Genomic DNA, 14,393 nt, shown 5'->3' on the forward strand with positions numbered 1-14,393 from the left:
CAGAGAGATTGACACTTTGCCAAAATTTGGTAAGAGTCAGCCCAGGGAACTCGAAACAGAAACAAATCAATCATGATCTTGTTGAATGGCAGTGACCATAAGAGCAGAATTTGGTCATTTGTCCTATCAAGTCTGCTCCACCATTTGATCATGGCTGAAATGCTTCTCAAGCCCATTTTCCTGCTTTCTCCCTATAATGTTTGATCCTTTTACTAATCAAGTACCTTATCTATCTCTGTCTTAAGGATACTCAATGATTTGGACTCTACAGCCTTCTAAAAAACTGAAGAAATTCCATCTCATCTCAGTTCTAAAGGGTCGATCTCAGTTCTAAAGGGTCATCCCTTCACTCTGAGGTTGTGCCTTCGGGTCTTAGTCTCTCCCACTGGTAGAAACATCTTCTGCTCTTGCAGGCTGAGGGTTTGAATTGCCTACTTCTCCTATTTTGTTTGTTCCTATGTCACGAAGGTGAGCAGAGTCATTGGTTTCTTTTAGGGAAGAAAACCTTCCTGAAGTGTGGTGCCCAGAATTACACAAAATACAACTCTTTTTTCATCGTCTATAAAGGTTCACTATAGTTTATTTTCTTTGATAGTCTATGCTTCTGTGTATAATGCCTGGGGTACCACGTATCTCAATGATCATTTTTCAACGTACAATGCTACCTTCAACTACCTTCAATGACTAGTGCATATAAACATCAAGATCCCTCTGCTCCTGCACAATCTTTAGAATTGTGCCCTTTGTTTTACAATGCCTCTTCTTGTTCTTCCTACCAAAATATATTAAGTTTCATTTCTCTGTATTAAACCCGTCACATGTCCACCTTTCGACCAACCTTCCTGTGACGTCTTGAAATCTATCACTGTCATAGATCATAGATCATAGCTGAGAATAGTTCTAAGTTTTGTACCATTTGCACGTACTGAAAGGTCCGACATCGAATCTATGCTGCCACTGTCCTCTTTATTCCATCAGCTTTGAGTTTGATAACAAGACTATTGTGGAGCATTTTATCAAATGCCTTTTGCCTTTTGCAAGTCCATGTACATGGTATCAACTGCATTATTCTTATTAACTCTCTCTATTGCATCATCTGAAAACGCCAAAAAGTTAGATAAACAAGATTTATCTTCATAGGACATTCACTGAAGAACGTTGAACATGGTTACTTCTATGTTATTGGAAAAATACATTGGATTCATCGCATATTATCTAATTTGTCAAATAGTATAAATATTTCTGCTTCATGACATTATTTTGGTCCAACATTTAATGTACATTTGAGCAATGAACATTTTATACTCCCAGTTCATTCATAAACTTCAACAGTATCCTTACAACTGAGTAGTTAAGGAGGAAAGCATATTCCACTGAGTTGAATCAACGTCCCTGAGGGCTGTAAATGGAAGATTGTTGCCTACATACTGAATTCTCTATTGTCACATATTATATTGTTTGATGTTTTAAAGGTAGTCTGGGAATGAGAGTTTTGTTCAGAGGTTTCCCTCATCAAACATCATTACTCTCCAGGGATTGGATTGAAAACTGAGCATTGAATGAAGAAACTTGCTTCTGGTCAGCAGTTTTAAAGCATAAGACATGATAATGAACACTAAGAAAAATCTGTCAGCATGTAGGTATCACCCATCATCATATTTAGGGATTTGGGAAAATTTGGAACAATGTACTTCCTCTTTATACCAAAGAAACAAAAAAAAATGAACAGTTTTAAACATTTATTTTAAAGCTAGCAGGAAAACATAATGATTACCAGGATTAATAAGGACAATGAAACTCAAATCAACCACTTATTTGAGTAATAGAACAACATGTTCCCGTTGGTTCCTAAGAGGTAACCTCCCATTTAGCTGGAATGCACTTGCAATTTTCCAATAAATTATTGGAATGTGTAAGGTCCACTCCATTAATGGAGTGGAATCTCTGATTCAAACCAGTCTGATATACAATGAACAATTTTCACCTTAAACTAAACATCCTCACTATGCAGTGATTTAATTTGCAACATATTCTTTAACATGGACGCAGGGTATTTGTTACTTGTATAGCACGTGTTTGTAACATCAGTAAAGATTATTTACAGCTTTATTCGTGAGCAAACCATTCACTTCCATGAAGGCAGACACTCATCAGACAAAAGTGCATTACAGAAGGGTGAATGGCTATTAACTTTTCAATAGTAATCTTTTGACTTGCACTGCCTTGGAATGTTGCTGATAGATGGATTTATGGTTGGGAAAGATTGTAACTGCAAAAAAATTAAATGATGATATCAATCATAAGCCCTTTGCACACTATCCTACTGAGAAAGGATTCATTTTTGTGCACTGTTCAAAATAATGGCAGGCTCCAATCAAATTTTTCTTCATGTCACCTATTCTTTATCTCATTTAGTGTTGGGAAGGTTACACACTGACACTTACAGATTCAAGCTCTATGATTAAATTGAAAGGTGATATATTGTTTACATGCACAAGTCAAGTTATGCAGAAAATACATGCAAAACTGATTACTCGTTAATCCCAACAGCTTCTTTTTCTAACAGCTTGGATTAAAGTGTTTGATATTTTTCAGAAAGCTAATTATTCGATACAACAGTTCACTCATATTACCATGCTGAGTGTTTAATGTTGCTGGTCTAAACATCACACATCCCTGACCAGCAGACATACAAAATTCTATCTATTTCACAATCCAACACACATAGCGAACCTCGCCTGAGCACTGAAGATACACTTACCCTCGGACAGCATGTATGAGCCGCAGGGATGGGTAAGCTGTCTGAATGTTCAGTCTGTTCTTCAGAATCAGCTCATTTACATATTCAACGTATTTTTCCCCACCTTTGACCATGAACGCAGGGATCCACAGAACACTGTCATTCAACACTGTCAGTCTGTTGACAAATTTCTCTCGATCTGTCTCATTCCGAAGACTTCCAAAAGCTCTTTGGACGACTGATGGATTCATAGTGACAAAATCAGATTTGAGTCCAACATCATTAGCGTATTCCACAAGGGGTGCAAGATTACACCTGCACAAATAAAAAAAAATGTCCATTAGATTCTGTTCGAATAAATGTATGTATTAGAATTCAGAAATAAATGGGTAAAAATTCCTGATGAAGGGCTTATGCCCGAAACGTCGAATTTCCTATTCCTTGGATGCTGCCTGACCTGCTGTGCTTTAACCAGCAACACATTTTCAGTTCAGAAATAAATGACAGCCTATGGAAATAATCAAAAACTATTCAAACAATCTATTATTTAATGTGAGTACGATTTTTGTTCTTATAATAAGGTACAAATAAAAATCTGTTTGCACCAATTTTTGAGCGTAAGGTCTACGCTCTGCAATCTCTCCATTTCCATTGGAAATGAGGTGGGCAGCAGATAAAATTCACATTTGCTGATTACAGCATGGACACAAGGTACTCCCATGATCCCATTGTCCAGGTGCACTGCTGTCTGCTTCTGCACGATTTAAGTGGCTGACTGGTATTCTCAACAAAGCATGTGCTGCAGGCCAGTTCAACTCAGTGTTGCATAGCATCTGCTGGGGGAGACATCAATGAAACAAGAACCTCATGGGAACAGCTCATGATAATGTACACTGAGCTGTGTGTTGAATTGAAAGGCCCGCCAGATAAGCTCCAGTCACGCTCAGCATTATTTGATAAATGTTGTCCAGTTGTAGAATCAAATCTAATAGTGGACACTGTGTTTTGTGTTTTGCAAGCTTAGATTGATTGGGCACAGTCAATACTTTGCTCATCGTGAACAAGTAAAGGGATATGCTGTGAGATATGCTTAAACAGTTTTGGGGATATATGGCCTACATATGTAGCATAACAGAAGCTGCGTATATTAATATATATGATCACATTCTTTGTTGGCAGAAATAATATGTGCAATCACAGCACAAGTTTAATCTCAACAATGTAAGTGACAACCATTTTCCAATTTGTTTCTTAGGCAATGACATGACCAATCAGAATGAACCTGCTTGGTTTAAAATTTAACAAAGTTTGGCAGTTAACTGTCTATCATCATCTAGATAGTGCATTCTCTTTGGCAATATCTTCTATCAATGAGACTCTAATTGCCAACTAATTATTACTCTCTTCTCAGACTGTATAAATGTTACTTTCCCTTTACATTAAGGTTTCTTGCAAGGGCTAACTAAAAAGATCAACCTCATTGAATTAGAATTTCTATAATTTAAAACATTTGTTCTCAGTCAATCTTCATCTTGTTCTACAACTACTCTCTTCAAAAAGAAAGGGAGTGATAAACTGAGTTATTACAGACCAGTCAACCCAACTAAAGGTGATGGAAAAATTATTGGAAATATTTTGAGAGATATGACAAATAGAGTGATGCAAATTAATCAAGGATAGTTAATATGGATTTGTTACAAGTATCAGCTAATAAAGCTTTTGAATATTTTTGAGTAAGTAACAAGGATGGATGATAAGGGTAGCATGTTTGATGGATTCTAAGTAGATGTTAGGAGGGCTATTGACAATGTCCGAAGTATGACAATCTGGCATACTGACCTCTGCAATTGTGAAGGCTGAGTGCCACCTTTCAGACATGCTTGACCACGACCCCACCACTTAACATCAGACCATTGTGTCCACAATGGCCACTAATTTCATTTCATCCTGTGATCTCCCTTCTGCTGCCTCTAGGCTTACAGGCCCTCAAACCTGCACAGCTCACTTCTAACCCCTTCCCAAAATCCACAAACAGGACCGTCTGGGAAGATCCTTTGTTTTCTGCCTTTTCCTGCCCCACAGAACCCATCTCTTTCTACCTTGATTTGACTTGTTTCTCCCCTTGTCCAGTTCCTTCCCACTTACATCTGTGATTCTTTTGATGCTTTACAGCAGTTTAAGAATTTTTAGTTTGCGGGCTCTAGTCACATCCTCTTCACCCTGGGTGTACAATTTTTTCACACGTGCATCCCCCATCAGTATGATCACAGGGCTCTCCACTTCTGAACTGTCTCCAATACCACCACCCTCCTCCCCTGGCTGAGCTCATCCTCACCCTGTGCAACTACACCTTTAACCCCTCCCACATCCTTCCCATCAAAGGTGTGGCCATGAGCTCAACTTCTGCCTGTCTCCTTGGGGGCACATGGAACACGCCTTGTTCTAGCACCCACCCACAACTCTTTGTCCAGAACATCAATGACATCATTAGTGCTACTTCTCTCTCGTCCAGAATTGGAAAAAATTAACCAATTTCATCTCCAATTTCCACCTTGCTCTGACCTTCACCTGTCCATCTCTAACTCACCCCTTCCGTTCCTTGACATCTCCATTTTCATTTCTGTGGATAGGCTGGCCACCAATATTTACTACAAACTCATGACTCCACAGTTACCAGGACCTTACATCCTCACATCCTGCTTTCTGTAATGATTCTAGTCCATTTTCCCAGTTCTACTGTCTCTGTTTCATCTGTTCTGACAATGCCAACTTCAACAAGGGAGCCTTCAAAATGTCCACCTTCTTCCTCAATTGAGGACTCCCCATCACTATTGTTGACAGAGCTCTCAGTAGAGTCCAACCCATCTCCCACACTTCAGTCTGCACCCCCTTTCTTTCCTCCCACAACAGTGATAAGGTCCCCATTGTCCTCACCTACCATCCCAGCAGCGTCCACATCTAAAGGATCATTAGATGGATTTCTGCCACGTCCAGTGGGGTGCCAACACCAGACGTATTCCCCTCCTCTCCCGTGTCAGCTTTTGCAGGGACCATTCCCTTTGGGACATCCTGGTCCACTCCTCCTCCATGGCCAATGCTTCCTCACACCTCCATGGCACCTTCCCATGTAATCGCAGAACTTGAAACACCAATCCATTTACTTGCTCCCTCCTGACTAGCTAAGGCCCCAGACAAACTTTCTAGGAGAAGCATTGATTTATCTACACATCATTCAATCCAGTCTACTGTATTCAGAGCTCACAATGTGATCTTCTCGACAATGGGGAGATGAAGAGCAGACTGGGCGATCACTTTGCACTGTACCAATGTTCTGTCTGCAAAAATAACTGTGCTTCTGTTTTCCTTCCACTTCAACAGATCACTGTGTTCCCCAGCCACTATCTTTGACTTGGGTTTGTTACAATGCCTCAGCAAAATTCACCCCTGGCTGGAAGAACAACATCTCAGTTTCTGCTTGGGAAACCTGCAGCTACTGGACTCAACGTCGTGTTCAGTAATTTTAGGGCCTGTACACTTTCTCCCATGTCCTTACCCCAACCATCTCACAAACCAAGCCTTGTCATCACAGGAGATGCTACCACAAAAAACCCATTGTTAGTTAATAATGGTTCCCATTAGTAGCTATTCATTCTCTGAGGCTGACCTTTACCCAATCCTTTGTCTGCCCAATTGTTGCTCTCTCTCTGTGATTGGGCTCTAAGTCCACCTATTGTTTACTCCTTTCCCCTCCTCCCACCCTTTTTCTAGGATAAATGCTAACCTTTTCCTAGCTATTATTATTTCAGAAGAAGGGTCACTGAACCTGAACTATTAATTCTGCTTTCTCTCCACAGATGCTGCCAGACCCATTGTGTTTCCACAGCAATTTCTGATTTTTTTTCTGATTGCCAGCATCTGCAGTTCTTTGACTTTTTTCTTAATGACAGGCTAGTCAGAAGTTTAGAAGTTAATGGAATCCAAGGGCTAATGGCAAGTTGGATCCAAAGTTGGTTCAATGGCAGAAAGCACAGGGTAATGGTTGACAAATACGTTTGCAACTGGGAGGTTGTTCCGAGGTGGGGGCAGGGTACTGGATTACAAACTGTTCATTGTTTGCATCAATGATTTAAACTCAAATGTAGTGGGCATGACTAAGAAGTTTGCAAATGATATGGAAATTGACCCCTTGGTCATTAGTGATTAAGAAAACTGTCACTGCAAGAAAATATCAATGGATGGTGACATAAGCAGAAAAGTGATCAATAAAATTCTAGATAATTATAAAATAATGGTACTTGGGGAGGCTAAAAAAATGAAAATATGCACGATAAGTGGTTGAGTACCCAGAAATGGAGAAGAAGAGGACTTTAGAATGCGACCCCACAGCTAACAGGGTTGCTGAAAACACAAGGCAGACAGATAAATTAGTCAAGAAAGTACATAGGACACTTTCCTTCATTGGTCAAGGTCTCAGGTATAAGAGCAGGGATTCTATGCTCGAAATCAAGGGAGCTGAATGAAGGGTAGTTTCATCAGTTATTTGACGAGATAGAGTCATACAGTCATAGAGATGTACAGCATGGAAACACACACTTCGGTCCAACCCGTCCATGCCAACCAGATATCCCAACCCAATCCAGTCCCACCTGCCAGCACCCGGCCCATATCCCTCCAAACCTTTCCTATTCATATACCCATCCAAATGCCTCTTAAATGTTGCAATTGTACCAGCCTCCACCACTTCCTCTGGCAGCTCATTCCAGACACGTACCACCCTCTGAGTGAAAAAGTTGCCCCTGATGTCTCTTTTATATCTTTCCCCTCTCACCCTAAACATATGCCCTCTAGTTCTGGACTCCTTGACTCCAGGAAAAAGACTTTACCTATTTATCCGTTCCATGCCCCTCATAATTTTTTAAACCTCTATAAGATCACCCCTCAGCCTCTGACGCTCCAGGGAAAACAGCACCAGCCTGTTTAGCCTCTCCCTATAGCTCAAATCCTCCAACCCTGGCAACATCCTTGGAAATCTTTTCTGAATCTTTTCAAGTTTCACATCATCTTTCTGATAGGAAGGAGACCAGAACTGCACGCAATATTCCAACAGCGGCCTAACCAATGTCCTGTACAGCACAACATGAAACTAGACCTTGACTAAATCCCAATGAGAAGGAAAACTGTGGTGGAAAGATTAACTTAGAGAAGGTTGAGTGCCAAGATTTCACAAATATTTCTGGTAATCAACCTTATTTAAATAGGATGCAAAAAAAACCCCAGTGTTTTCTCATTTTTCAAGCCTCTATTTTCTTGCACTGGAATCAAAAAAACATAGCAGATGGTGAAAATTGGATTCAGTATGAATCTGGAATTTTAAAAGAACTAGGCAAATGGCCAACAGACAATGTAAGTTATATGTTTATTGTTGTTAAAAACCTATCAAGTTCACTAATTCCCTTAGGGAAGGAAATTTGCCACCTGTTACCTGGTCTGACCCAAACGTGACCCCGGACTCACACCAGCAATGTGACAGCAATGACTCTTAACTGCCATCTGAATGGTTAAGGATGGGCAATACATGATGCCCTAGTCAGTGGTATCCCAATCTCATGATAGCAAGGACTTAGAATCAGCTGGGCTAGTGCCACAATTAGAGATACTTTGGCCATACCGCCAAACAAGGGCTCGATGCTTCTGTCTAGTATAAACAAACATTAAGAATCAATTTATTTCCATGCAGAAGGAATCAGAGACCAACAGCTAACAAATAGACAAAAAGAACTAGAAGCACAATGCAAAGATGTGCCTTAGTCAAAGCACAGGTCACACAGGTCAACTCCTTTACATGACGACCCTATCTCAGTGAAAACAGGGGTCAAACAAAGCTGTGTCATTACTTCTCCCCTTCTCACATTGCAATACATGATCTTACCTCCAGCAAATTATGCAAGACATGGAGATAATATGAATGATTGATGGATAACCAGAAGAGAAAGAGAATAGAAAGAAAAATTGAAAAAGGAAATGAAAGAAAGGAAATGAGAGGTGGAGGTAAAGAATTGTTTGCTTTGGAGACGGAGGAGATAAAAACACAAAGGAAACATGGAAAGGTAGTTGAGGGAGAAACACATGGAGGATGGTCAGAATGAAAGCATTTTTACAACAGTGGAAGAATTATTGAGCACAAGAAAATTTAAAAATGAACTAGTAAAAGAAAATTCAAAAGCCGACCCTTCAGTCATCAGTCTGGATAATACAGAGAAGCTTAAAAAGCTGTATGCTAACTCCCAGAAAACTGTCAAAGTCACTCACAAAATTTACAGACTTGTAAATCTATTTGTGCAGACAGACAAGGAGAACTGTCATGGCTGGACATGTTATTATCAGTGGTGCATTACCAACAAGACCAAACCCTTAGTGACTCAACCGAGCTGTTCATTTTGTCATGTTGAGCCAAACCTGGGAAGAACATTTACGAAAACATGAATGCTTAGATATTAAATTACCTCTATCAAACGTTTGTTCTGAAGTTCAGCACTGCAGTGGCTCCCCTGATGAACTTATTGAAGGCAAGAAATTTGAATGGACTAAACAAGGTCAGGATGCCTTTGACAATGTGAAACCTGACAATCTCACCAGTTTTAGTGGCATCAAGTTAAAAGATGGCACTTAAACAGGTACTGAAAAATGACAGGCCAGGCATTCAAACCATCTCTTCCAATCACTGGAAGACAAGACTTAGTTGAAATGACAAGGAATCATAAAATCATACAGAATACAAGAAGATCCTTCAGCCGAATTAACCTGTTGTGCCAAAATACATCATTACCTCCACTAGTACCACTTAGCTGCACCAAGCCTTGAATGTTATGACATGTCAAATGCTCATCCAAGTACTTTTTTAAATGTTGGGAGATTTTCCACCTCAGCTAATCTCCCGAGCAGTGCATTCCAGATCCCCAACATCCCACAAGTGAAAATATTTTCCTAAAATCCCTTCTAAAATCTCCTGTCTTTCACTTTAAAATTATATCTTTGTCATTGACACGTCAACTAAGGGGCACAGATTATTTCTATTAGCTTTATCCATGCCCATTATGATCTTGCACACCTCAACAGGTTCACACCCCTACCTTCTTTGGCCAACTCTCTCATAGCTGAAACATTCCATCCCAGGCAATATACTGGTGAATCTCCTTTGCACTCCCTCCACGTGCAGTCATGTCCCACCTGTAGTGTGGTGACACAGAACACCAGATGTGGCCTCAGCAAGGTTCTGTACCACTCCAACATAACTCCCTGCAGTTATAATCAATAACTACATAGATTTAGCTTTTTCTGACTTTTTATTTCTTTAGCATAATAAATTTATGGTCTTGTGTTAATCTTAGCAGCCCAGTGTGAATATGTTCAGTGACTAACCACTCTGATAATGAACTGCAAAATAAAACTTATGATCTATCAAGCTAGGTTTCATTCTGAGATCTGATTTGTCCAGTGTTACCATCAGCTGGGTTCATAACTCCAGCAGCAGTTGCTCAGTAAAGATGTGCTCGCTAATGCACAGTTTCAATGACTAATGTCCAAACATGATAAAAAGAGCCGAATTCCAGACAGAAGGTGAAACATTAGACTACATTTAATTGAATATCACAATAAGGAACCCTAGCAAATTTGGAATTAATAGGAACATGTGGAAAAATATGAGCTTATGCACCTTGGCAGGAAGTACAGAAGAGCTGAATATTATTAAAACGGAGGAAATACAGCGGGAAGGTACAACACAGAGGGTTTTTGTACATGAATCACTAAAGGCTAGTACCCACGTTCAGTGGGTATAACAAAAGCAAATAGCTTGTTGACCGTTACTTCAAAGAGAATAAAGTCTAAAATAGACAGGTCAGCTTTTGCTCGAAACATCGATTTGCTGCTCCTCGGATGCTGCCTGACCTGCTGTGCTTTTCCAGCACCACTTTAATCTAAACAAAGGTCTTGTTAAAACCATCCATTAGACCACAATTAAAATACCGTGAACTGTTTGATCTCCTTATCAAGAGAAAGATGTATGGCAATGTAGACAGTTCAAGGAACGTTCACATGTTGATTCTGGGTCTGGAGATATTTTCTTATGAAAGGAGGCTGAGTAGTTGGAGCTTGTACTCATTGGAGTTTAGAAAAATGAGAGAAGACCTTATTGAAACACACAAGATTCGTAGTGGGCTTGACAGGGTCGATGCGGAAAGTCTGTTTCCCTCTGTGTAAACTGGCAACCAAATCTCAGGTTAATGGGTCACTCTTTTAAGGCAGAGATGAGGATGAATTTGTTTTCTGTGGGTAGTGAATCTGTGGAATTCTTTATCACAAGAGGCTGTTGAGGGTGGGTTGTTAACTCTATACAAGACTGAGATAGACAGATTCCTAATCAGTAAGGGCTATGGAGATGGGACAAGAAAGTGGAGTTGAGGATTATCAGATCAAACATGGCTGTATCGAATGGTGGAATAGACATAATGTATTGAATGGTTTATGTCTACTCTTACATTTTATTGCCAACAATGTGTATATATTTAGCTTTGAATTAGTTTATTCCACTTAACTACAGAAAAGCTGTTTTTTTTTTAAAAGCTGTTCAGATTCCTAAGAGCCAAGTTTAAACATAAAGTTAGCAATTAGAATATCTTACACATACCAAGGTAAGTGACAGGTACGTTGACTGCCCCAAAATGGACCATGCAAAATGTATTGTGTGTGTAAACTTCACATCATTTCTAAATTGGTGAAGGGTTCTTAAGCTCCTCTCTGCATGCACATGTGAATAAACCATTCTATTTTGGACTCGGACTGTGAAAAACATTGACTCTGTTACTTAATGCTGCCCACTGGGTCCTTCACAAAGGCTGTAGCACTGCAGCAACACTGCCAAGGCCCTGCAGTCTCAGGCAAGCAATCATCTGGCTGTCTTCATGGATAAGCTGGCAGTTAGCAGGGGGAGCTAAGTCCAGCACTTTTAGAGTTTACTGAATATGCAAATTGATCCACCCTGCGCTTGGTTCCTCAGCATAATAGGGGATCCTGAACACACTCCTGTTACTCCTACCTCACTCAGAGACAGGGCAGTCCCATCAGGCAGCCAACACACAGAGATTCCACACCTCCCCCCGTACCACAACCTGAAGAAGTCTCCTCCCAGCATACTCCAGAGATGACCAGACATTCCACTGGGAGTTCAAGCCAAGGAGGGAGCACAGTGGTTGTTCCTTGGATAGTGAGTTTCAGCCTCTAGCTGAGTAAGTGAAATCCCAAACATCCACCTTCCCTTCCTGGTAGCCCTCTCCATCAATCCCAATGATGTTACACTTCCCTAACACCACACTCAACCTATCTCTCAAAGTCTGCATCTGCTCACTTTACCCTTTGACCCAAGCATATGAGATGAACATGTCATGTCTGGTAGTGCACTGATCCGCTCATGGAAGCCAACGAGTGCAGCTCACTGTTGAATAACCTCACTCCCACATGGCCCCTCTCCCTCCCGTGTTCTGTTATCTCCCACATTTAGTTGAGTTACCCTCTTTGGTCCTGTCAGCTCCCCTATCCCATCATTCAGCCCCCACTCCACATCATAAATCACTCCAACAGGTAAGAAAGTTATTCAGTCATTGATAATAGCGCTGGCTCCCTGTAAGAGGAGCTCACCTCTTTCCACTTGGTGGTAATTTTTCTCATTATAACAAATATTTTTTCTTCAGGTAATTGTCCAATTCTCTCTAGTAGACCATAACTGAAGCTGCCTTCACCATATCTATAGGAACTGCATTCCAGATCCTCACCACCCGTTGCTTCAAAACATTTTTCTTCACATCACTGTGCCTCCTTTCACCAATCACCTTAAATTGACAACCTCTCATCCACAATTCTCCCATCAATGGGAACAATTTGTTTCCTATTTGCTCTGTCCAGACAACTCATGTTATTGAACACTTTGATTAAATCTTCTCTGAATCTTTTCTTCGCCAAGGAGTATAGCTGTAAATTCTCCAGTCTATTCACCTCACTGCTGGAAATATTCTTTCAAGCTTCTCCATGCCCTTTTTACCTCCTTCCTAAAATGAGTACCCAGAACTGGAGATGTACTTCAGTTGAGTCACATAGTGTTTTGGATAGGTTTATCATAACTTCTCTGTTTTTATACTCTATTTCCCTATTTATTAGGCCCAGGATCTTAATTAACTGAGATGACCTGCTGCCTTCACTGGTCTATACACACATAACTCCTTGTAATCTAGCATCCATTTTAGAATGAGACCCTTGAGTCCTGATGAAGGGTCCTGCCCAAATGGTCCACTCTCCTGCTCCTCTGATGCTGCATGACCTGCTGCGCTTCCACATTTTACTAACTCAGAATTATATCCTTTAGCTTGTTTTGCCTTTATTCCATTTTTGTACCAAAATGTATCACTTCACAATTTAGTGCCATAAATTTCAGTAAATTAGTTGCTGCACAAATTCATTGTTAAAGACCTTATCAACAGTACAGACTGTTTGCTTACCCAATGCAACGTTTGCTAATCTAGCCTTAATGAAGGGGAAATAGAACAAAACAGAGCATAGCTAAGTACTGCACCAGTAGTTTTTACTTGTTACTCCTTTTTTGTTAATAATAATGAAAAATAGATATTAACAAATTGTTGTAATTTTTCCACCAAGTGATGAATAATTGCTCTCAGTTAAAGTTCATTCATGTTTAAATTTCCATGCAACATGCCTGTTTTTTATCCTCTGTATTAGATAGAGCATTTTCCTTTATCAAATCTACAGATGTCCATAATTCTCAGAAAACATCAAATCTATATTTTGCAAAAAGAGCACATTTACATACTTTTGTTAGTTTTTACATATCAAAGGCATAAGCAATGGTACCATCTTTATCATACTCATTAAACTCTTTCCAACATTTTTACCTTTCCTCGTAAAAATGATAATCAATCTGGGCACAATACTCCGAAATGTTTACTGAGCCCTTCATTACAAAAAACATTTTAATCATCACTAATTTCTTTCCCTTGACCTCATTTTTTTAGACATCTGTTTGCATTGTTTTCTAAGCTGCAGCCAGGATTGAAGGCTTGGTCTCTTACCATAATGGTACAGTTAAAATCAGGAACTCGACATGTAGGTGACAGTCTGGCTTTACACCACTACGTGGCTTGGTCTACAAAGTCTACAATGTGTAGTATTTTGTAACGAGGTCAACCAGGTGAGCCTCAGAGAGTATGAGTTTTCTGATTGGGGTTGTTAATCTGGTTCAATCATGGAGTCCTGGCTGACAGATAAGGAGTGTCAGAGGTTATGTTCACTCTGACAGCTGGCTCTGAGGAAGCCAGACTAGGGTCAAGTACTAGACATATGTAACTAAAGGGCAATTAGGTAATGGGATACCAACCTCTATGTAGTTATTTCACCCTCTGTACTTGGAGTAAGCAGACACAAGGGCTTTATGTATTCTGCTCTTAAGACTCAATAACGTCCTTCAAGCATTATGCTTTAACGTTACTCTATTCCAAATGTTACTCTACAAAGAAAGCACAAATATACATTGCTTTCTTTATAAGGCTCCTCTTCTGTTGAAATTTTGTTCAATTGGGAAATTTGAAAA

At 40.0% G+C, this 14,393-nt stretch overlaps 1 protein-coding gene across 3 annotated transcripts in view; it reads right to left on the reverse strand.

Moving 5' to 3' along the window:
- st8sia4 (ST8 alpha-N-acetyl-neuraminide alpha-2,8-sialyltransferase 4) overlaps positions 1-14,393 on the reverse strand; it is a 71,255-nt gene that overhangs the window by 34,486 nt on the left and 22,376 nt on the right. For all 3 annotated transcript variants that reach the window (XR_009645531.1, XR_009645530.1, XM_060836994.1), the window contains exon 4: positions 2,762-3,055. Coding sequence is in view for 1 of the 3 variants with exons in the window: in XM_060836994.1 (XP_060692977.1) it covers positions 2,762-3,055 (294 nt within the window). In the remaining 2 variants the exon portion in view is untranslated. The remainder of the gene's footprint in view (positions 1-2,761; positions 3,056-14,393) is intronic.

This window comes from Hemiscyllium ocellatum, chromosome 2 (assembly GCF_020745735.1).
Source record: "Hemiscyllium ocellatum isolate sHemOce1 chromosome 2, sHemOce1.pat.X.cur, whole genome shotgun sequence".
NCBI lineage: Eukaryota > Metazoa > Chordata > Chondrichthyes > Orectolobiformes > Hemiscylliidae > Hemiscyllium > Hemiscyllium ocellatum.